General features: G+C 44.9%; 1 protein-coding gene across 1 annotated transcript in view; it reads right to left on the bottom strand.

The window, feature by feature from the left end:
- The window catches only part of Tmem178a (transmembrane protein 178A), a 57,775-nt gene extending 33,055 nt beyond the window's left edge, over window positions 1–24,720 (bottom strand). The window contains exon 1 of the mRNA XM_021218175.2: window positions 24,233–24,720. Within this exon, the coding sequence (XP_021073834.1) occupies window positions 24,233–24,632 (400 nt within the window). The 5' untranslated portion in view covers window positions 24,633–24,720. The remainder of the gene's footprint in view (window positions 1–24,232) is intronic.
- Between the last annotated feature and the right edge of the window lie 687 nt (window positions 24,721–25,407).

The following is a 25,407-nucleotide window of genomic DNA, read 5'->3' as shown; positions in this document are numbered from 1 at the left end:
CCTCCATGGCTCTTGCCCCCCCCCCCCCCCCCCCCCCCCCCCCACTCTCACACACTCTCTAGCCTGGGCTCCAGCCCCATCAGCTTGGCTCCCTGCCCCCAGGCGCCTGGCTCCTTGGCTCTCCTCCCCAGCCCGTCTGCTCAGCACATCAGCATTCTTCTCAACCCCTCCACCCAGGGGGAGGCATTTCCAGCTGCCTCCGTACTTAAGCATCACCCTCGGCACCATAAGCCTGAGCCTGTGCATAATTGACAAGGAATATGTTGATAAGGAATGGGAGCGCTCCAAGTTTCTGAAGGATAAGTAGGTAATTAAAAGAAAAACCTAATTTAAGAAAATTCTAAGGACTTTTTTTTTCCCTTCAAATCTCTCTGGCAACATCCTTTATGGAGTATTCTGTTACCAGATGATTTCTGATTTGAATCTGTTTGTTTTTCAAAGCCTGGGGCTGGACGGCCAGTGTTCTAGGGCATCCCACAGGCCTAGTGACTCCTACCTGTCAAGAGGAGCCCAGTGCTAGGAGTGAAGCTCTTGCCTCTGTTTCTCCCTTGGGGCTCAGAAGTAGCTGAGTTTTCCAGTCTGAGCATCAGATGACCTCCTGCTGAGATTTAACACAGTGCTCAGAGGCATGCTGGCCAGTGGCTGTACATCTGTGTAGTATCCACCCTGGGGTGGGCAGAGCTTTAGCTGATTCTATAGGTTTCTGGGAGCACAACCCATTGTCAAGATGCAAGTGTGCAGAGGTGACATCAGTTTCTGTGGGTGCTTCAAGCTCCAGGCTGCAGCTCTTGGTACCTAGCTCATTTAAGACCCACGGTGGGGCTGGCGATATAGCTCAAGTGGGTAGATTGCTTGTCTAGCATGCACAAGGCCCTGGGTTCAATCCCCGGCACTGCATAAACAGAATGTGGCAGTACTCATGTGTAATCCTAGCATTTGGAGGTGAAGGTAGGAGGTTCAGAAATTCAAGGCCATCGTTTTCTACGTAGCAAGTTCAAGGCCAGCCTGAGCCACAAGGGATCTCAACTTAAAAAAGGGGGGGGGGAGGATAGAGCTAAGCCCACAGTGAACTGGTCAGCTGCCAATGTTTGCTGCAGGCAGACAAACCAACTTTGGCTCTACAAAGTGCATATCAGGAAGACTGTCATTTGTCAAAGCAGAACCTGGACTTGTGTGCTCCGTTCCCACATTGCCCTATTCTGGATGTCCACGGGGTAAACAGTGGAAGGTAGTTCTATAAAATGCTCACTTTAGGACATGCAGAAAAATAATTCTGAACCTTAATCATAAAAGGACTGATAATCTGAAGGTCTCTAAGACTCTAGGCACTTCATATTCATAATCATCTTTAATGGAAGCTTCTTGTCTATATCCATTTTGTCTAATCTAATTTAACTAGTCTTATGCAGCCTTGGTGAAGCACTTGCTAACCTAAGCTATGGACCAGGTGATTTCACCCTCCCGGAACCCCAAGTCCCAACTCTACATACAAACTGAGTGTGAAAAAGCACATGCTCTCCCTTGAAGAGTTAGGGGTCTAATGAAGAGCACCGGCATTTTTGAAATAATAGGATGAAGAGATGTAAAAATGATGCCTCCAGCACAGTGGCTCTCCACCTTCTCGCAGGGGTCACACATCAGACAGCTTGCATATCAGATACTCACATGACAATTCATAAAAGTAGCCACATTACGGTTATGAAGTAGCAATGAAGATAATTGGGGCTCACCACAGCAAGAGGAACTGTGATAAAAGGTCACAGCATTAGGAAGGTTGAGAACCACGGCTCTGGCATAAAGGAGAAGTATGCAGAGCTCTGGGCTCAGAGAACAGGGTATCTGAGTTGGGAGGGAACTGGAGAGGCTGTAAGAGAAGAAGGAGGCTCCCAGGATGGCAGAGTTAACCTTGAACAGCAGGAGCTCAAGGGTTCTCAGGCCTGGGACAGGAAGGCCTGCAGGTCTGAAGTGAAGAGAAAGAAGGACACTGAGCTGGGGAGAGTCTGATGTCCAGACTCAGTCGGTGAGCTGGAAAACATGACCAGAATTTATATATATATATATATATAAATATATATATATATATATATATATATATATATACATATCAAACAAGCTAAAGCCATTTCACTCTACCCTGGCATGGAGAATGGATTGGGGAAGGTCAGCAGTGACTTAAGTGATAGAGATACAAACAGGCCACCAGAGACCTGCCAGCAGAAGTTTCCAGTGTGTGGGGGATGGGGTGGGGGTGGGGGTGGGGGTGCTGGATGTCATCAGGAGTCAGGCAGGTGGCAGAAGGAAGGAACATTCCAGAGAGAAGAAAACCCACAAAGGTCAGAGGGAGGACGAGGAGGCGTTTATAGGGACTGTGAATGGGGCTCAGAACAGCTGGAGTGTGAGGGGGCAGTGATGGGAAATGATAGCACAGGAAAGAGCATCTTGGAGACCAGACTGAAGAATTTTCCCCAGCACAGACTGACCTCCTCCAAGCTTAGCAGGAGCCACAGAGGAGTCAAGATTCACAGTGATAGATACATCACATTTATTTAAGAGAACTGACAAGTTGTCGGAAAAGATACGAGGAGGAGATAGGGAGTCAGAAAGATGAGCTAGCTCAGTAGCTCTGCATCCACACACTAAAATACTACACAGATATTAAAAAAAAAAAACGATTAGAACTGTACAATCCTTGTGACTCACGGCAGATGTGAGACAGTGTACTTCATATTATTTCCAATATGTGTGTATATATGCTCAAGAAGACTGGATTAAAACAAATCCTTTAACAGATTTGTATAACTAAATTAGGGATTATAGATGATTTTTGTTTCCTTCTTTATATAGTTTTTTTTTTTGCAATTTCTATGCTGAATATATACTTATGAATTTAAATAAGAAGAAAAACCCAAAGTACATGAAATCAGTCCAGATGATCCTATCAGACTGATAGCATCCGTTCGTTTTGCTAGCACCCCATACTTAATTACCCTAAATGGTGAGCTACAGGATAAATGTTATCCTCTTTCTTGCTCATAGAGAGAAAAATGAAAAGTGGGGAGCCAAATGATTCATTTAACATGACACAAAAGGCTGGAGGCAAAGGCAGACAGGCATTAGGTAGATGCCCGCACTCCTCAGCTGCTGCTTCTTCTTCTTCTTCTTCTTCTTCTTCTTCTTCTTCTTCTTCTTCTTCTTCTTCTTCTTCTTCTTCTTCTTCTTCTTCTTCTTCTTCTTCNCCTCCCCCTCCTCCTCCTCTTCTTCTTCTTCTTCTTCTTCTTCTTCTTCTTCTTCTTCTTCTTCTTCTTCTTCTTCTTCTTCTTCTTCTTGAGAAATTATTTGAACAAAACAGATCATGCACAATCCAATAATTAAGATAGCCAAAATAATTAGAAACAGCCCGATAGACTGCATGATTATCAGGCAGAATCAATACAGAAGGAGTCAATCTCAAGCCTTAGAATAAACAAGGCAGGCTACGTTGCTACATGGATTACAATTCCAGAGTTTCCTGTTTAATTAAGGAGGTATTTATGCTTCCTTTTCTGTGTGTGTGTGTGTGTGTGTGTGTGTGTGTGTGTGTGTGTGTAATGACCTATGTGTACACACACATGGGCATGTATATGGAGGCCAGAGGTTGATCAGGAATGTTTTACTCAGCCACTCTTTTTGAGACAGTTTAACTGAGTCTGGAAATCAGCAAGCTCTAGGCACCACCCTCCTGCCTCTGCCTCTGCCTCTCCGGCACTAGAAATACAAATGCATACTATACATTCTAGGCAAGCTCTTTACCTACTGAACCATTTCTCCAACCCAAAGGTATTGTTTTTTCCATTTTGAGGAGATCAGCTGTAGAAGTTGCCTTTACCCTATATTCACAATCATCCACATTGTATTGAATGAGAGGATGCCGGGTTCTGACATGCTTAGCTACAATACCAGCACCAGCAGCATGGAGGGCTCTAGCTCTCAGATGGCTAGTCTCTTCACAGCTCTCCCAAAAACTCCATCTCCTTCATGAGCTACAAAAAACACATGGTAGATGAACCTACATCCACAGATACCACTAGAGCAGTGGTTCCTAACCTCCAAATGCTGCGACCCTTTACTGCAGTTCCTCATGTTGTGGTGACCCCCAACAATCGTATTATTTTCATTGCTACTTCATAACTGTAATTTTGCTCTGAATCATTATGTAAACATCTGTGTCTTCCAATGGTCTTAGATGACCCCTGTAAAAGGATTTTTTGACCCCAAAGAGTCACAACCTACAGGTTATGAACCACTGGCCTAGATGACCCAGGCTCCAATGCTCAACTTTTAATGAGCTCCCTTCCCCTGGGAAACTGTGTTGTCCCAGAAAGCACAATGTCTAACTGAAAGGCATGCTTTTTCCTCAGGTATGGACACCCATCAAATAAAAAGAAAGCTCTGCAGAAGAGTGAATCTATTTTTTTCTTTAAAATTTTCAGAAAAGCTTAGAGAAACCCAATGGTATGTTTAATGTGGCTTCCACATCCCCAAAATAACACTCTCGGCTTTCTTGTTGGATGGGTGAGATGAGACTGTGTGTGTGTGTGTGTGTGTGTGTGTGTGTGTGTGTGTGTGTGTGTGAGAGAGAGAGAGAGAGAGAGAGAGAGAGAGAGAGAGGAGAATATGGAGAAGGTAGAAGGATTCCAAAAATTTCCAACCCTGCAGATTAAACAACCGTGGATTAGTCAGCAGCCAGCTTTATTCTAAAATGGACAGACGGTAGTTTGCAAGCAAATAAAGTGGCTTTTATTTGTAAATACACAAAAAGTGAATAACCAATTTTAAATTTTATTAATCAATTGCATGGAGCCTCGGGGAATCCACAGAACAAGGATCTGGAAGAGCTACACACACACCCCCAACCTCTGGAGCTACCCAGCCCCCTCTTCTATGTTACCTTACCAATGTGAGGATGAGCAAGCAAGGCTGTAACCAGGGTGACTGTGTGGGATGGCCCACAGATGACATCTCCTCATGCCTGTCAATCATCTGGACACTCTAACAGACTCTCTGGGTCTGCCCTTTGTATCCCTCAGCCCTCCCACAATCCCTTGGACTTTGCTTGCTCTCATCTTCACTTTCTTTAAAGGAAAGCCACAAAGCTCACATCATTCTTAAACAGAGGGTAACATATGCCTTGACACTGTACTCAATACTTATTGTGACATAGAAAAATAACCCCCAAAGCTTCAGGCAATGGCAATGAGCCCTGTACATCTTCACTCAAAGAAGTAGCTTTGGAACTGTCCCCTAGGCCCACAATCCCTAGCGTCAGACGTAATGTCGGCTACTACTTCTACGGCCACTGTTCCTTGACCATTAGAAACAGTAAAGTGGAGTATAAAGATGGATAGCCAGAAACAGACAATAGAAATCAGATTATATGCATCAAAGCATCAAACACAAAACATAAAATAATAATAATTGGAACAAGCACAATAATTTTTTTTAAAGCGGACTATGGCGCCAAATCTAAAGGCGCATCACATCATCACTCTTAAACAGCCCCACATTTCTTTGGGGACACTTAGATAGTGCGTCACATCATATGATAACCTTGAGTCATGCAGAATTTAGATTTAGTGCTCTCGTTTCAGAAGGCGCAACATGCTGAGTCGATTCATCCTTCTGCTTAGATGAAACTAACGCTGACGCACAGAGGTACGTTTGAGGGACTTAGGGAGCTCACCCTTGACTTCCTGGTGCTGTGAATAAATCATAGAATGTAAAAGTTTGAAAATGCTTGGAAAGTATGACACTTGAGCCTTCAGCGTAAGGAGACTTTAAAGGAACACTTTAAATGATTGGTCGATGACCCAGGACCAGGGTGCGGTGTCTACTTGTCAGTGTTCCCCCACCTATGTGTTCTCCATGGTACAGCAACAGTCACTGCCAGCAGCTCCCCATGATTCTCCCAAGAGCACATGCTTAGTCAGAGGAAGTGTTTCTTCCCTCTCTTCATAAAACTCCTTTGAATTGTGTGACAAGGAGGTGCTGTGCGGATCAGGGCACCATTTCTATTCCACCAGCAATGCGGTTCTCATCGCCTGATCATTGCAGACTAAGTTACCTCCTTCGTTATCATTCATGGATTTTATAAGCTTCTTGCCTTCAAGGAAACAAACATCCCAGCAGAGTGAAAAAAATCCCCAGGAACCCATTGAGAAATTTAAAGCAACGTGAAGACCAAGCTACATGGTTCATGCCTTCATCCTCCCATGTGAATCTCTCTAACTGTCTTCCCACCACCTTTGGGTGTAGTTTGGTTAACTTGTTTTGGACAGATTAATCTGTCTTGACTTAAATAATCCTGTAAGTGAGATTTTTTTTTTCAAATGACCACAAACAATGCTTTGCAACAGGACAAAGGTAAGGCAGAATGCTTACCCCACACAGTGTGACTACTGGGAGTGGACCTTATGCAGTGTGTCTACTGGAAGTCTCACAGTGCCTCTCAATGACAACCAGCCAGACCCTGATGCAGCTACTCTCGAGTATTGATTTGTCCATCTTTTATCTGCTTGGTATGGAAAGATTTAAGAACAAGCACACAGAACAGTCCCAACAAGTGTCTGAGAATTAGTTGCAGATCAGCAGTTTTAAGGGCTGCGGATGCTAACTAAAGTAGGCCTGCTGTTGTTCGGTGCGCCTTCCCTCAGCACAAAGGAAGACGCTGGAGTTTGAGAAAAGGGGTGTCATGTTCAAGTTTTCTAGGTAGGACTTTCAGTGAAATTAGCTATTATGCCAATTGCAATATTCAGCAAACTATGTAGAAATATCATTCAAAGGAGAAAGGAAGAAATTGAAACGAACAGTAAAGATTCATAATGTAGGCTGGGCGGTGGTGGCGCACGACTTTAATCCCAGCACTTGGGAGGCAGAGGCAGGTGGATTTCTGAGTTCGAGGACAACCTGGTCTACAGAGTGAGTTCTAGGACAGCCAGGGCTACCCAGAGAAACCCTGTCTCAAAAAAAAAAAAAAAAAAAAAAAAGATTCATAATGTGAATTAAAGTCTATCAAATATAATGTCCAGGTATTTAACACATTAACTATTAGATTTAGAAAGTGGGCCAATAAAACTTTTGAGCTAAATGAGGCATAATCATGGATTATGCAAATAAAATGCCCTCGTGAAGCACAGAAAGAAGCAACCTAGAACTTTCCCTGTAGTAGTAATTTCCCTAAAGTAGATTTCTTCCTTTCATCAAATTTTTTTCAAAAGTTTTTCAGAGATCTTTAAAATGAACTGGTAAGGCAAAATTTAAATTGGATACACTATGAAAAATGTCTAAAGTATATTCCCCATCGAATTATACACTCAAATTCTATCTCCTAAAAGGAGATCCATCTTACCGACCCCATCTCCTGTGAACTCATCTGCAGAGAAGAAAAGTGACAACTGAATTCTTCCAACCCAGTGACAAACACTGTGATCACAAAATACAAATGCCGGAATAGTACGGGGAAATTCTTATTTCTCTTTCTGTTTCATTGTGAAGCAGAAAAAAAAAGAGAAAATTAGCAAAAAAGAAAGCATTTTGTGTCACACTCAAAAGAGCAACACAAAACGGTGTGGGTGAACAATCTGAAACGAGGGACAGGCCTTTCACCTGGCTGGTCCTGACACCTGCTCCTGGAGAGAGCGGACCTTTTCATGGTCCAGCACTTTGCTAAGGTAATTAAGCTGATAGGCATCCTAGCACCAAAGCAGTAAACCCTGAAAGAGACCCAAAAATGCTCTACTCACAACTAAGCTCTCTGTCTACAAATGCGCTGAGATCTGAAGGTGCGATGACTTGCCCAAGGTCACACAGCCAGTTAAGAACACAGTGCAATAAGACCCCAACTCTCCTGACGCCTGTCACTTCAATAGGCTGTAAAGTAAACGTGTTGAGAGGTCTCCTCAGAATCCCAGCAAAGCCCTCCTCATCTCTTGAAGGGGCCGGAGGAAAGCCTTCCATCTCACGTGATTCTCCCTAGAAGCTTTCCTAGGAACAAGCCGGACAGTGGCAGACAGTTGGGTGAATGAGCAGGGAAGGACACAAACCAGGAGGCCCCAGAAACTCTCTCCTGCCAACCTGCTTTCTGGCCATGGGAAGCATATAACTGGACTTGCAATAATTTTATTGAAAAAGGAACATTTAATAAACCCAGTGTGTGAGGTTATGCATAGAATGAACTTGACAAAACAATAGCACTGTATTGTATTCCTGTGATTTGAAAACCACCTGATTTATCCTCATGAAAGGACAAAGAACCAATTCCTGGAGGTAGGAACTTCCAACCCAAGTAGTCTCATAGTCATTCACTTAAGGATTGGGGGCATTTGGGGTGAAAACCCCTAAAGGAGCTCTCTGTTAATGTTACACCTATACTTTGAATGACATGGAAAAGAAAAGAGTACCACGAATGCTAGCTTTTGTGGTTTCTCTGTTTTCTACTATGAGGAATGCTTTTCAAATGCCAAGTATTGCTTATTTATTAGTGTCTTAGTCTAATTAATCCTCAGTCTCTGAAAATAGAACAATTACCCCCTTTCTGTGCTTGAAATAAAACCTTAGGGAGCTGATGAGAGAATGAATGAGGTCTGGCTGTGATTTGAATCCACCCAACATGGTTGTTTTGAGCAGTCAATCAATGGGAAGACCTGCATGGTCCAAATAATAGGCTAGCTGGCATCAGTTCTTCATTTCAAGATACAGAGAAAGAATGGGCAAGGAAAGGCATGGTACACGGTAGACATTGCTATAATGAGGCACAGATAACACAGAAGGGTCCTGGTCAATAGTTATTCCTTTTTATTCAAGAAATGTATGCCCCCAAGCCTCCAGTGGTTACCAGAAAGTGTAGTTAGAACCAAACTTCCAATATACATAATGCTTTTTCTATATATAACAATGATAAAGTATATAACCACTATATGCTATAATAAAAAGTACCAGTATCACCACTTTTGCACTTTGGGGTATTATTCCATGAAATAAAGATCACCTGAACACAAATACTGAGATATTATGACAGGTTTGATAATACTGTGGTTAGTTACTAGTTCACTGGGTCACTGGCGGGCCAGCAGCATATACCAGATAGTCACACTGATCAAGGGAAGATTCTCAATTCCTGGGCATTATAGAGCAGAAGGGTACAAGATTTCATCATATCACTCAGAATACTGTATAATCTAAATTTACAAACTATTTGTTTCCAGGACTTTCCATTTAATTATGTTGGACCACAATTGACCTTGGATAGCAAAATTGTGGGTAAACATAGAATAATGTTAAAAAAAATCATTTTGATGTAAAAGATCAAACAGGGAGAGGAATGTCAGGGCAGGAGGCTGGTGTGGTGGTAGTGACCAAAATAAACTAAGCATATAATAAATCACTCAGAAACCTACTATATGGTAACCTGTAGATACCCACAAGGCTAGACACTATGAGTCCTAGAAGTAATGGGTTGCTAAACAAAAGCCCCAGTGCCTGATATCAAACAGCTCTGTAGGAATTGTTGGTCAAGAAGAACTCAGAAGCCCCCAAAACAATCCAGGTTCATACTATTCTTCTTGGTTACCCACTAGAACTTTTTTGATAAGACCCCATTGCTGAAGATATTGCACAGGTTAGACTCAAGGTATAGAAAAACCAAGCTGAAACTGAGTTGGAAGCTTCTTCCCTCATGGCTAGTGTCCAGCGGTGTTATGCAGGCCACTGGGGGTTTAAGGTACCAACCATCTTATCCGGTTGTGAATTCAGTACAATAGTGGCACAATTGTTATGGAGGTAACCAAGTCTTCCTCGATTCTATTTTGATGCCTGCTTCTCCAAAGGATATCTTTATCTAACATTGTAAACCTGTATGAAAACCCATGACTAAGGAGGCCCCTGAGAAAGGGGAACCTAATACTGCCGAATTTACATAGCATCAAACTACTTCCTACAGATGAAGGCTACTCTAAGCCTTACTCAGAGAGGCCTCTCATTGCACTGAACAGAGTGAATGTAGAGACCCCTGGCTACAGAAGATTCTGAGAGTCAAGGATGCTGGAGGACATTTACTCACCCTCATAAGGCTCATGAGGACCAACTGGGAGAAGTCTTGGAGAATGTCCAACACAGCTATGGTACTCATAAACTCAGAGCAGCTGCTCCAGTGTCACTGGGCTCACACAAAAAAAATCCTAACAGTCAGCTACCGACTGGGAAGGGGCTCATGGATCCCTGCCACTTATTGCTGATCTGCTGGAAGCTAACAGATTCTGGGAGAAGGGGGAGCATAGTATTCAGTGTGAGCCCACCAGGCTGTAATAAATAGTTACAAACCCCTGGTCACACAGATGGCCCTAGTTAAACTCTGTGGGACACTAGGCAAAACAAAAAGCAGTGAACAAGGAAAATAAATTTGTAAGGAAAGAGGGGGCTAAGAGGGATGGGGGAGAAGTCAGAGAACTTTATAGGGTAGGAACTAGCATGTGTCATATGCACGTATGAAACTGTCAAAGAACAAAATTTATTAATAAAAGCTCAAACTCATTCTAATGGGAATGAAAGCAGAGCTAAGGATAGAGTTGGAAAAAAAAAAAAAAAAAGACAATATAATGGCAAGAAAAAGACAGCCATTGTCCAGATGCAAGAGACAGAGTGGGATTTCAGGCAGAGAAAAACAAAAAGACCACAAGGAGCCAAAGGGTATGTGTGTGAGGACAGCACTGTGTAGCCTAGCCTGACCCTGGTTTTCATGGAGAAGTGCAGGGAGTGAAGTCAGAAAGGTGGCTGGAGCCTCATGGTTAAGAGCTCGTGTAGGCCCTGCTAAGAGGTTCAGACCTGAGAAGCTCTGGGTAATAGGAAATCACCAGTTTAGGGGGGGGCTCTTGATGCTGCTGTTCGCCATTGTACAAGATTGTGCATTTTACTAACAGTACATTAGGCAGTCTCCTACTATATCAAGAACATTTTCATAAACCCGAAAGAAAAATCCCACACCCAGTAAGCGATCACTTCCCCGCCTGTCTCTGTTTTCTGTCTCTGTGGGTTTTCCTTATTTCTTAAGGAACCCTGCAGTGCATGGCCCTGTATCTTGGCTTCACTCACTGAGCATAAAGTTTACCAAGTCCATCAGGTTGTAGCCATGTGCCAGTATTTCAGTCCCTACTCCCCCCTCCCCTTTGAATCTCGGAATAATGGTCTGATATGTGAGCTTGTGACATTTACTTAGCTGGCGATGAGCACTTGGGTTGCTCCCACCCTTGGTTGTAATGAAGAATGCTGCTCTGGATAAAATACAAGTTATTGCTTAAGTATGTATCTATGATGGGATGGTGGGTTTCTTTGGAAATAATATGTTTAAACTCAGGGAGAACTGATCAGAGTCTTTTAGTGAAAAGACAGATACAAGGAGATTGCATTTGAAAACGGTGACTCTTCTTGAAGGATTGCTCAGGAAGGAAGATCCTATAGAGATGGCTTCCCAGGGATTCAGTAAACACTTGTTCCTCCTGGCCTCTCTCCTGGTCTTCCTGCAGCCTTTAATCTCTTTCCCCCTGTGTGCATATTCAATATCCATACATTCCCCCACCCCCTCAGACTTACAAGTTGGCATGCATTCCGGTGGTCCAAATATGTGCCCACCCACGCACCTTGTGGCTCTACCGCATCTTCTCGGGCTTCTCTGTGCTAAAAAATCCTGCTAGCTCAGCTGTCTGCAAGAGTTCACTTTTGCTTCGTAATTCCTGCTCCGAGCAGATATCAGACTTAAATAAACAGACCTCTCGGGGCCTAAGGAGAGGCGCAGAGGAGCATGGCCACTCCATCAGGGGATACAAAGGTGCACTGCAGTGATGTGTCCTACCCATTCCTGCTGAGATGACAAGGGCCCATCTTCATATGCCTTTCCTCCATCCCCCTCCTCCAAACACAGCACCGCTAAGCAGTGGCTTCCCCAGCTGCCCTTCTGGTTGTGTCCTTTCAAAGGCAGCTAGCACTTCTTTGAGTTGGAATAGGTTAGTTCTTCAGATTTTGAATATGTGCCTCTATGGACACGCAAGGATACAAGCAATAGCACGGTAGGCCTTGCTGATTTCTTCCTCGAGCCTACTATAGGCCAGTTTGAACCTTGGCCATGATGGACAGTCAGAGCCGGTTCAGAGACGGGAATGAAATACATTGTCATTGCAGTGCTGTTTCTCTCAGAACAGAGAAATTAAATGAAGCCATAGTGCGGTGTGAACAGGTCTATCTGAGGACCTGGCCTGTGGGGGAAGTGTGCTCGTTCTAAGTAATAATCTCCACAAGACTGTCCTGGCGGCGGCCGAATGTCCACTTACTGGGAAAGGTAAAGAGACAATAGCTACACATCTGGGGAGTGTTGGCCATACCAATCTAGTGTATATCGGATTTTTAACAACTGCACCACCTCATCTTAGAGTGATTTATGTCTCCAAAAATGTATAATTTGGGGACATTTTGTATTGCATTTTTAAAGTGCAGCGATAAACAAGCCTATTAGAAAACAACGGTACAACCTGTGGGTCATTCTGGATTAAGGGAAAACAACGGGGGTTTCCAGATAGGAAAATGCAGAGCCTTCCCAGGGGCACGGTGCGGAAGAAGTGACAAAGCAGGAGAGCTAGCAACAAAAAAACCAAGTTCTAGCCTCAGTCTAACCCTACCGTGCAATGGCCACAGGTGGGCTGGGGCTGCCATTTCAATGCCCCCGCTGTGGCAGGCTCCACATTTATGCGTACCTGTCCTCAGCTAGCCGAACAAAGCTAGACTCTGAGAAAGCCAGTGAGCCACCCCTCAATCCAGGATGCAGAGTTTAATTATGCCATGAGAATTAATTATCAAAAAATGATCACAGGGCATAATTCTGACCAGTGAGACTTGTGGGAAGCCTGCTGAACATTTCGTAAGAAGTGAGCAAAGAAGAGGGTTCAGCCTCTTGTAGTGCCTGCCCAGCTTTTAAACTGATACAGTACGAGGCCGTGACTGAGAACAGTCATGTCCAGGAAGGAAGCAGGCTGAGGGCACAGCTGCCATTGCTGGCACTGTAGGGCCTTCCAGCACCGAACCTCTGTGACTAACCAGCCAGGATGCAGGCTTCTTCCAGACTGCTTATTATGCACAGCGATGGCTTTTCCTCTTGGGCTAAGCCATTTTTATCTGGATATTCTGTTCTTTGACACTAAAAGATTCGTAACCAATAAACCTACTCAGAGGAGTGCATAAATGTTTATCAACTACTTTATTAACTTCCTTTTAAAAAATTAACCCACAACCTAAATTATAATGTGTCATACCCCATAAGAAATGCTGCTGTGCCTGACCCTTTGGGAAATAAAAACAACTTCAGAAAAAGAAAAAAAAAAACTAAATATATGGAAGAATTCTGGGGGATGGGGGTAGGCCTGCCATTTTAACTTGCAAATGAGACGAGACAGGTGCTAAGAGAAGAATCTTGTGATAGTTTAGGAAGAAACACATCCTTGTTAATGTATACCTGCCACAAACTTCCAAAATGAAACTCTGGTGCCTTTGGTATAGAGCAGTCCACTTCCACCACAGCATAATCAAAACGCCTCTGCATATGCATCTGTGTGCATGCGTAAGAGGGCAGGGGGAGTACTCCGCTCAGAACCCGTCAGACATAGTCATTTCAGTAACTGTCTCATTTGGAGGACACGCATAGTTCTCCCCTTCTATGGCCTCTCCTGTCATTTCCTTTTGAAGTTCTCCAAATCAGGTGCTCAGGGACCTATTCAGGGGACCAACAGGTAATGAGTTATTTATACAGCTGCCACTTTTCTAAATCAGTGGTGGCACCTAAGGATGACTTTAAAGGACTGAACCGCCCATGCCACTGTACCCGTCATCTGCCCCCCCCTACAACCTCCAGCCCAGAAAATAGAGTGGATTAAGCTCCTCCACCACGTCTTCTACATAAAATCAAAGGGCCTTCTCCTTCGAAATGATGCCTTCTACTTATAACTTAAAACCAATTTGAGTTTATGCTGATGACAACATTCACCCAGTGCACAGACAGCTAGCGAGCTTTGAGAGAGGAAAGGGCGGAGGAGTGGGGAGTCAGAGAAGCCGCAAGTGACTGATGGGACTTCGCAGCACAAAATCAGGTGGCCAGGGATCTTTGATTCTCCCTGCATTTTCCTACCTAGCTCCTACTAATTTGAGTTTCTTTCAGAAGAGAGAGGAGAGAGGAGGGGAGAAAGGGGGGAGGAAAAGGGGGGGACAGAAAGGTTGGAAAAGGTGGACAGGGTAGGCAGGAGAGAGATACAGAGAGGGAGAGAGACAGAGACAGAAATAGACAGCGGAAGAGAGACCAGAGACAAAGAGATGCATAGCCCCTGAGAAAGCAGCACAACCCAGCTTCCATGTTCCTCGAGCAGACATCTGCCTGGGTTTCCCCTGTTAACTGCTGAGCAGTAAATGCCACCCTCATGTCTTTTGTTTCAAGCACCTGAAGGAAAATAACAGTCCTTTCCAGAGAGCCCTCCATGTCAGCCGTGGCTGCTGTGCTCCCGTTGGTTCTTTCATCGGCCCTTCTTCATTTCCAGCACTTGGGAGTCTAAGCTCTCTTCTACCAATACTTTCACTCTCTAACCACCAGGCAAAACTTCCCCACTATGCCAGATGCTCAGTACTAAACGAGCCACAATGGGCTATTCCTAGTCATCAGCGGCCCGGCACAAATCCTGAGCTCTAAGTGGCTCAGGCTGCCCCAGTAGACCATCATGATTTCTCCCCCTGCCTCCGCCCCTGGAAATTTATCTAGGGCCAAATTGTTGCTCTGATGTCCTGCTCCATAACTTCTCCATAAGTGATAAACTTTGAGGCTTTTTTCCTCGATAACCTCATGAATAGCATTTCCACAGTGTGCAGACGTAAAAGCACTATAATCAAACTATCACGGTGAGCAGCTTTCTACAAGAAATTAATCCTAATTCAGAAGCCCTTGTCAGTTTCTGTGGCTATGATAAAGATGGCAGCTCTGTTAACACAGAAACTACAGCATTTGGCAGTCATTTTTTGACTAAGAAACCACTTTTTAAAAAAAAAAAAAAAATAGGTTTTTCTAAGGGTAGTATCTATTGACTGTTGAGTGAGGCAAATACTTACATTTCCCACACCGAATTTAAAGTTCCTTAAAATGTAGCGCAATGAGGTTCCAGCCAAATGAATCACCCCCCGCCCCGTCCTGATTTCCCACTCAACTCACTCTATGATTGCTAAAGCTACATCCTAAGTACGCCAGGCAGACGCCAAGCATCGTTGCTGATTTTCAGGTGAGTGTAGCGTGATAAAGACAACCAAGCCTTCTCGAATCACCTGAACAGACATAATTTGCCACTTCAAGAATTTCAGGGATCTGTTTCTGGCTGAAATATGTCAGGAACCTTGGAGGGACCAAAAGAAACAGAAATCCTTCAGATTCTGAAGGGGGGGGGGGAGAGAGTTGATTGATTTCTTTTTTAACCTATGAACAAAATTAAAAAAAAAAAAATTCAAGCTGGGGAGGGAACACCCAGTAAGTAATTCACTTTATCCTCTGTAATTCAAGAAAGAGGGAGGTAAATCACAGGGCCTATTCTTCTTCTTTCCACTGCTGCTGTGCTCCCTGATGGCGTCCCCTGGAGGCCTGATTGCTGGGGCTACAGTCAGCTGATCAGGCCTGAGTTGCAGGAAAGGCAGATGCAGCCTGAGCTCCCTTGCAATGGACTGTGAGCACACAGGGCTGCCACACTCCTGCCAAAGCTCACACTCCAAGGAGCTCACTTAGATCCTTTTAGTTAAAATTTGCAATAAAGCAGATTAATTACCACAATCACTCTTAACCACAGGGAAACCCCCGCGAGCAAGCCAACAAACAAACGTTATCAATTTTAGCAGCTTTGGAAGATAAAGTCTGTTCTCTAGTCACTGTGCCTTTATTTTGATTTTTGAAAACTCTACCAAAAGCTATGCACAGCTATAGATAATATCAATACTTGAGGTTTTTTTTTTAATATAATAACTCGAGTTGTAGGGATGGCTCAGTGGTTAAAAGCATGTAAATGCTCTCTTTTATAGAAGACCTAGGCTCAGTTGTCACAACCTCCTGTAATTCCAGTTTCAGGGGCTCCAACACCTTCTGGCCTCTAATGGCACCTGTACTGGTGCACATGATGTACATAAACACACACACACACACACACACACACTGGAATAAAAGCAAATATCTTGAAGCCTAAGGCAGATCTACATGGTTAAAAATTATCTTAATCTTTGTCATCAAAATAATGAGCTAATATTTGCTTTGAAGGAGACATATTTGCTATTTGTGTTATCTGCCGATCTTTCAGTTGGTTTGTTTTCAATTATCCCTCCCATCCCACCAGTTGCTGTTGTTGGAAGTGGGTGAGATACGGAGAAGACAGTCCAACAAAGTCTGGTTGCCATCATTCTTGGAAACCAGCAAGCCATAGAAGAAAACAGACCACAGGTATTCACACACGTTAGATTCAGAGAAAGACAGTGGACTTTCAAGACAAGACAGACAAAAGAAAGGTGGGCTGGGAGATCGGAGGATCGAGGGCACAGATGATCTGAGGTGGCAGATTGCTTGGCAGAGGTTCCAGTATTCGCAATCTGCGATAAGAATCTGACAGTCGGTCATTACAGGCTGATAAAACCAGAGTCTGGAGCACTGCAGGTGTTCACAATGATGGAACGGAGTCTGTTCTTGGTCCTGTTGGGAAAACCCTGAGTCCTGCCTCCATCCCATCAATGTTGCCACTCCTTGAGACCTCATGATTAGCAGTGACACAGGGAGTCTTTGTCATCTCAGATGCTCCTCTAACAAAAGCTGATGTTGCACAGCAATCAAGAACACTGGCAATTAGGAGCAGTCTGCCTGATGGACTTGGAGGGCTTTTTTCCAGCTCTGAAGAAGAAAAATCAGTAGCTAAGGGGGAGGAAAAAAACAACAACAACAACAACAACAACACAGCAACTCGGGTGTAATTGGATGTGAGCTTTCTATGGCATGGCAAAAATAAAAAAAAAATAATAAAAAAGTTTTTAAAAAGTTTTCATTTTCCCCCTCAAGGCCATTGCTAAATGTTATCCACAGGACATAGTAAATGAAAATGTCAGTGGTTCTGGAAAGGTTGAACACAAGCCACTTAAAGCACCGTTGACGCTTGTGTTTCTAAATGACTTTTCAAAGATACTGCTGGCGTACAAACAGGCAAGAATGGAACACGTCACTTCTCTTGATGACAGTAGCAAGAACTTAATTCCTGTTCCAGATAACCTTCATGGGCGTTGGTGACAGAATGCGTTCAAACAGAAGATCACACTGGGGCATGCTCAGCCTCCACAGGCCATGGGACAAGATGAAACTACAAATCGAGTCATTAAGAGTTGGGCAGGATGAAGTAGCAGTTGTTTAATCAGAAGGGGCTCATTTAATACTGTGCCTAATGTCAGAATTGATGTGGAAATAAAATGCATCTCCTCTCCTCTCCTCTGCACAAGATAAATGTGTGTGCTCTAACAGAACACTGGAGAGAGCACGCATACATTTCAGCCACAGCCACAGTAAGCAAACCTTTCCTTCCTCTGCCCAGGAGACAGGGGTAGCCTAAGCAATGAGCATCAAGAGAAGCAGGGTTTAAAGTGTGTTTGCGGGGAGGCATTGGGTGCTCAAGCAAAATGTCCACTTATCCCATTTTAATACCATCCTCCCCCCCAAAAAATTGCTTATGTCTTTCCTTCATGATGCACGTACTAACACAGCCCTTGCACACAATTTTAAATGAAGAAGAAAAATTATGTCTAGATGAGCGTCAGAGTAGCACATTCTCCAAAACACCCCAGATACCACTTGTCTGGAGACATAAGGAAAGAGCGTGTGTGTGTGTGTGTGTGTGTGTGTGTGTGTGTGTGTGTGTGTGTAAGAGTTTATGTGCACCATGTACATGAATACAGATGCCTTCAGAGGCCAGAGGGTGATGGATTCCCTGAAACTGGAGTCTCTCTCTCTCTCTCTCTCTCTCTCTCTCTCTCTCTCTCTCTCTCACACACACACACACACACACACACACACACCAGTTCCTTTGGAGCTGTAGATAGACAAGATTGCAAGCTACCTGACATGGGTGCTGGGAAATGAACTTGAGTCCTCTGAAAGAGCAGCAGGTGCTCCTGACCAATCTTTATCTCAACCATAGACTCCCTAAAAATGGAGGCATCCCATGCCAGCAGTGTTGAAGGCAAGGTCTGCAATAGTCTGCACCCTCCTGGGCCAAGGGGAAAGAATGCTGGCCTTTCAGCTTCCCTAGATAGATCTGCCCTTGGTAGATAATTATTCCCCCACAAATGATACTTCGGTCTACAAATGAGCTGAAGAAAATCATCAATCTACTTCTGTGTCAGGTAGAACTTGGTGGGTCCTGTACAGACTATTAATTTTGTGGTGAATAAGCAACAGGAGGAGCAGATAAATCATTAGCACAAAGCAGAACAGGCCTAGTAAATTCCTTCCAGATCTCGATCTCTCTCTCTCTCTCTCTCTCTCTCTCTCTCTCTCTCTCTCTCTCTCTCTCCTTTTCATACAGAGAGCAAAATGACAGAGTATTTATGTACCACTCACTGTCTTTGATATCTCTGTTTATCTCATTAGACTGCTTCAAAGACCATTAGGGTATATTTCTACTTCAGGTCTCAATTCAATCTCCATTCATTTTCACAAGTTAATGTTACATACACACAGTCATAATCTTCACAGCTCTGAAATCCTGTCATTTTTAATTTCATAAAAGCAAAATACTACTTTAAATTTCATCTTGTTTGTTGTAGGCAGAATGCAAGACTTAAATTTGATTCACATGCTCAAAGTGCATATATCTGAAAAGTGACGTTAATTGCTCTTAATAAGAGCTTGTAATGAGAACAGTTTTACATTAGAGCTTATACGATAGCTAGGACTTCCAATGGAGTCCCGGGATTATTTCCAATTCACACCCGATGTCTCCGAAGTTCTATATAACGCAGCCACAGGTCTCACCCGTATTTATTTATTAAAGTAAATGCTCCCGGGCTCTGGAAGAAAGCAAGGAAACCATTTCTGAAGGACCCACCTTCCATGGCCCTTCTAGCTTGCCAGGCGCTTGGACAGGATGCCACCGAGTGCCCGCAGGGCTTGACACTCCATCACACCACATTGTATTCTCTGTCATTTCCTCACCAGCGCTATCAGCTCGCCCAAAGTGCTCTCTCCACACTAGTCAGGTAATCTTCCCCTCCCCCCACCTTCTAAGAGTAGCTTCTGTGTAATCCTCTAGAAAATACAAACCCTGCTCCTTGAAATGTCCGCTTAAGAAGGGATTTGTCCATCCTGTGCAGTTCTCACTGTGTCTTCTACATCAAGATGATGCCTGACACTTCACTGTCTGTTTCTTGAGTAAATAAATGGATGATGACCAAATGAATGTAGAATCTATCTTTAGGTCACTTTCTATTTTCTGAGACCTTATATGGACAGTGCCAAGTCCACTGGCCTACCCTTTCTTTGATTTTCTTACAGAAAGGCTTCTTTCAAACCTCCTGCATTCCCAGAAGCACAGAGGAGCCTGAAGGCCAGAGCATTAAGTCCATTCTGTTCAAGTGCCTACTTGGCTTGCTCAACTATTCCGCACCTCTCATTTGATGAGGCAGAGGTGACTGATTTGCATATTCTCAGAGCTAGTCCTTTGACCGAGAGAGCTTTCTTGGAGCCAAAACAGCAGTGACCAGCCGGAGAGACAGCTCAGTAGTTAAGAGCACCGGCTGCCTTTCCAGAGAGCCAGGGTTCGAATTCCAAGCACCTATATAATGGCTCATACAGTCCGTAACTCCAGTTCCAGGGGATCCAATCCCTCTTCTGCCCCCTTCCCCCCTCACAGCTGTGCACATTGTACACAGACATATATACAGGCAAAACACCCATACACATAAAACTATCTTTTTAAAAAGCCAGAGCCACAAGAACGCATGGCAAGAATAACTTAGAATGGGACATAAAAGAACCCTCAATACATTCCAAAACCTTTGAATTTTACCTTCCACATATAAGCTTTTGTTTTTCATTGAACTGGAAAGTAAATTAAAGAAGTATAGTGTAGACTCTTTTAAAAATATTTGATAAGATTTCCTATTATATTGGAATTATATTTAAACATGAATCCTGCCCTCCACCCCCGCTGCTGCTAAAATAAATCCATGTGCTTAATGCAATGTTCAGAGAGGCACATCTGGGGAACTGAGTGGATCACGGATAGATTCATATTATTTCGAGGAGGTTGTAGGGATTGGATCAACCAGGATGTGCTCTCCTGTGCTTGGAAAGGCCGTACCCTTCCCCAAGTCCTCTTGCTCTCAGCTTCCTGGCCTCCTCGAGGTGAACAGCTTTCCACCATGCTGGGTCTGCTTTCCTGAGTTACTACATGTAACAGAACAACCAACTATGGACAGAAACTATGAGCCTAGAACATGCTCAAAAAGTAAGATGGTTTTCTTGGGTATTTTGGCACAGCAAGAAAGTATTGATTAACATGTCACATGAGCAAGATGGCGAGACACAGACTGTTCAGACAGGGAGAGCTGGATGCTAAAGAAACGCTGTTCAAACTGTTGGGGTGTAGCTCATTGAGGACCAGCAAAAGTACCACAGGGTTATAGGCCTGGTCCTTAAAATGCTTACCAATCACTTTCCCTCAGGCTGGGCATTAGAGTTTAGCTAGTAGAACACTTGTCCAGCATGCCCTGGATTTGATCCCCAGCACCTGCATAAAACAGGTGCACACGTGTAATCCCAGCATCTGGGAGGTGAAGCCTGAAAGATCCAAGGCAGAAGTTCAAGGTCATCGTCTGCCACTTAGTGAGTTGGTGGCCAGCCTGAGATATATGCAACCTCACATCCAGAAGGAAGGGAGGGAGGGAGGGGAGAGGGAAGGAAGAATAGAGGGAAAGAAATCAACCATTCTTGTTGAAGTTTCTGCTTGGAGGTCCAACCTAAACTGTCTAAAAGAATAAACTAGAGAAATGTGAACCTGAATCATAAAAGGGGGCAAAAAAAAAAAAAAACCAAAACAAACAAAAACAAAATTAAAACCAAAAACAAACAAAAAACTCCGTAATTTGATGTTTATCCCAAATCTCTGTATCATTGAGATGGATGTTTTTCTGTTTGTGTGATTTCTCTCGGATGGATTAATAATATAGAGTCTACATCTATCATTTCCAACCTTCTCTGTCTTGTGTGGTTGATTTCTTAATCCTGAGCAATCCTGAGTCTCCAGGAATAGGCTATCCTAACTCTTAGGTGGAAGGAGATTCCCTGTGCTGCCCTCTCTGTAGCCTTTATCCGCATCCCACCTTTGTCCTCTGTGTACACAGATTGAAAAGCTTGGCTCATTTTTGTCTCAAAAGTTCACTAAACATGAAAAAAAAAAAGTTCACTAAACATACCACAAAGTTTACATAAACCACATTCTGACCCCTGTCTAATCTCCCATCTGAGTCAACTTGTCAATAATTAAAATTTCTAAAGGATTATAAGACTCATAAGGTAATTCAGAGAGGAAAGTAGAAAGTAGGCCTTGAGCCTCCAGTTAAACAGATGGTTTAGGTGCACATGATGACAGTTTCTAGTGTTTTATGCTAGGAAATTCAGACTGGAGCCATTTGATGTCAGGTGCCAAAACAACGCTAACCATGTTTCCTAATATAGATGCCCGAATCATCTCCTGGAGACAGGTAGATATGCACGGTTTTGCTTTTCCATATTATTCACAGAATCAGAATTTTAATGAAATTTTGATGTCCCTGCAGACCCAGACAAGTTACCCGTCCAACCTAATGTGGGTCAGGAGCAAACTGCTGTTGGAAGTACCAGAGGCGCTTCTCGCCTTCTCCCCAACAACCAACAGGGAATCAGGATCCCATAATGACAGGCGTCATCCTTTGGTCTAAGCTCCTCATTTCCTAACAGCATCAGCTCACTAGCTTCCCAGGGATCTAAATTCACATTGTTGTTCTTAAAACAATGATACATCTCAGATCTAGCAAGTTCCCCAAAGAACAGTCAGCCCTCACAGACAAGAGACAACAAAACCAAATAAGTTTGAAGGATTGTGGGAGAAAACACACTGAGGCTTAGTAACAGATGCAGTACGGGGACCCCTATCCTCTGACAGGCCAGAAAGCCCCAGTGTTCTCCACGAAGGATGAGCTAGCAACTATCAATAGTATATATGTGAGGTGATTTTTTTTTTCATCTAAAAGATGCATTCATGACCAGAACAATGTAATTCATCTAATTAGCATATTGAGTTCTGTTGTACAGGTACTGTATTAGGCGGCCATCTGTCAGAAACTGTAGCAGGGTTAGAACAGTGGATTGAAAGGTTGGATTCATTGACCTCTGATAACATTCTTCATCTCCTAAGATCATTTGATTCTGGACACCTCAGCTTGCCAGCACATTTCCATAAGTACCCTGGAGTGTCCCTGTGGGAGTTCTCCTGCTGTGGGCTAGACTCTGTTCTGTTGTTTCAGACACTACACTCTATCCAAATTGCATGCAGTGAAATACTCTAGGCACGGGGGGAATGTGTGTGTGAGTGTGTGTGTATGTGTGTGTGTGTAAAATGCAACTCTGCCATTTCCAAAGACAGCCTACACTGCTTACTTTCAAAATTGCCTTGCCTAAATGAGCATTCCATAACTGAGCCTCCACAATCAGCCTTTACAGTTAGCTCGTGTATTACGCTACTATCGGGATTAATTATGCAGTGTCTTCATGAGGAGAAATCAGATTTGGATGCAAGTTGGGACAGAAAAGAAAAAAGGTTTACTTCCCAAAGGAAGATTACTGTATCCGATGGCCCCCCAAATTGCTGGAGTCCTTCCATATACAGACAGATTTGGATGGCAGTCCCCAGCTGGGCTAGCCATGGGAAGGAGGAAATTGACATGTTTGAGAAATGAAGACTCTGCCAACGAACAAGATGGGGAAGGCCAGCACAGTATTAACCCCCTCCTTTCTCGGTAGTTCCATGGCAAGCTGTCATTCAATTCACATCTGTTCACTTGCTTCTCAATATTTTCAGATGGACTGACCTCGGACTTCCTTTTGGGAACAGTGAGTCCAAGGAAAAGACGTTTATGTATTTGTTTTTCTTTCAGGAGACAAAAATTCTCCTAAGGTTTGAGCTTTAGAAGTTAAAGGAATCTCTACAAAAGAAGATTACAAAAAAAAAAAAAAATTCAAACTACCTGATTACCTACATAAGTGTTGTATACATTCCAGAAGAGCAAAGTGTTGCTGTACCAGCACAAAGCCCAATAACAAAACAATAAAGACAACTGACAAAGTGTCACAACCATAAGAGCGTGGCAGGTAGAATCTCTGAGCGCAAGTCTACTTTCAAGGACTTGGCCCTTGGCTCTCCTCAAGCTGCTTCCTAGACCCTGAGGAGGGTGATCATCAGGAAGGTTGAATAATGAATAATGAGTAAAGCAGGTGTCTTAGCTCCCTTTAGCTGCCTTTACTAGTGAATTAGGGAATACGAAGTCCAATTTCAAACAGATCCTGAACTTGGAGTATTTGGAGGACAGACCTTGGCTCCCCATGAACCCTCCAGGCTGGAATGCCCACCTCGATTTAATGATATACCAGCCAGCTCAATCCATGAGAAAGCCCCCTTTCCCGGTTCTGAGGCTTACACCTTGTCTCTTCCAAAGGGCATGTCTCAAAGGAAAATGCAAGTTGAGGGAAGGAATCCAGTTGAGAAAGATCAGTCTTTGTGGCTGTCACCCTCCCTGGGAACACTGTCAAGAAAATCCGTATCTACACCCCGAGTCAGCCAGGCACAGGCAGAGAAGGACCGGAGGAAGAGTCTTGGGAAAGAGAAAGAGACAGCATGAGGGGTAAAACGGAGTCCAGGAAAATGGTAAGAGAGGGTAGAGTGAAGGAGCAAGGAAAGGGAGAAAGAAGCGTAGCTGGGGAAGCAAAGCAGGGAAGCAGCCTGGAAGGGTGAAAAAATGCGCGGGGCAACGGAGCGCAGCGACTGGAGAGGCGACCGAGGGGACCTGCGCGCCCCTGGGATGCCCAGGCTTAGCTCCGCGCGCGGACGCAGGGACGCGGGGCGCGCCCGCCGCTCACCTTTCAGGATGAGGGTGTCGATGTCCCGGTCGATGCCCAGAAAGTAGCACTTCCTCCAGAGGCCCGAGTAGGTGGCGAACAGTGGCCGGCCACACTCGGCATCCAACCCGCCAAGCCCCAGAAGCGAGCGCCAGGACTCAGGGTCTGAGCGCCCGGGGCCGCCGGGGAGCAGCCGGCGCCCCAGGGGAGGCGAGTCCCGCAGCGGCAGGTGCGACAGCGGCATCAGGCGGTTCTTCTGATCCGGGGGGTCGGCGCCCGCGCGGCTGCGCTCGCAGCTCTCCTTGTGGCGCCTGGGGTCGGTCTCGTACCAGTGATCGGTGAAGATGGCCGTGACGAGCAGCCCCAGGGAGCAAAGGCTGAGGCCGAGGCTTAGCGCCGTGACGAGCGCCCGTGGTTCCATGGCTTCCCGGCCAGCAGCCGCCGCCGGTGGGCTCGCCGCCGCCGCCAGACACAATGCACTTGGCCTCGGCGCTCCGCCGAGCGCCCTCCCTCCCCGCCACCTGCCCCGCACTCTCCCTCCCACGGCCGCCCGCTCGCCTCTCTCCCCCGCGGGAGCCTCCTCCCGCCCGGCCCCGCGCCCTCCCGCCGCGCTCTCACTTTCCCGCGGCCCTCCCCCTAAGCCGGCTCCCCGCACTCCGCAACCCACCCTCTACTCCGGCCGATCACGCCCCTCGTCCCTCTCCCTGCTTCCAGCTCCCGCGGTCAGCCCCTTCTCTCCAGCCCCCTCTCCCTGCCTTCACCTCTCCTCTCCATCCTCCCTTTGCTCTCTATCCTCTTTTCTCCTCTTAACCCCGTCCCTACTTTCCCTTTACTTTTCTTCGACTCTTCCAGACGCTCTTTCCCCACTCTGGCGGGCCTTTGTGTCCCTGGCTCCTTCTGCCTTTATATACCTGCCTTGGATTCCAACCCTCTCTGCACCCACCCCTGCACACACCGCCTCGCCTCGGGTCGGTCCTCAGTCCCTCCCACGACCTTACAAGACATCCACCAACATCAGGCTGGATCTTGCCTCTTGTCCAAGTTGATTTTGATCACTGTCTCTGTTTTGCTCCCAGGAGCAAATCCCATCCTTGGACGCGGGTGGTTTTGACTCTAGACTCTTGATCTAGAGCAGTCAGCCTCTTTTCTAGACTTCTGAAGGATCCAATCTCAGAGACCTTGGCAGCTAGCTCAAT

This window comes from Mus pahari, chromosome 18 (genome assembly GCF_900095145.1).
Source record: "Mus pahari chromosome 18, PAHARI_EIJ_v1.1, whole genome shotgun sequence".
NCBI classification, from domain to species: Eukaryota; Metazoa; Chordata; class Mammalia; order Rodentia; family Muridae; genus Mus; species Mus pahari.
This window is presented reverse-complemented; position numbering and strand designations above follow the sequence as displayed.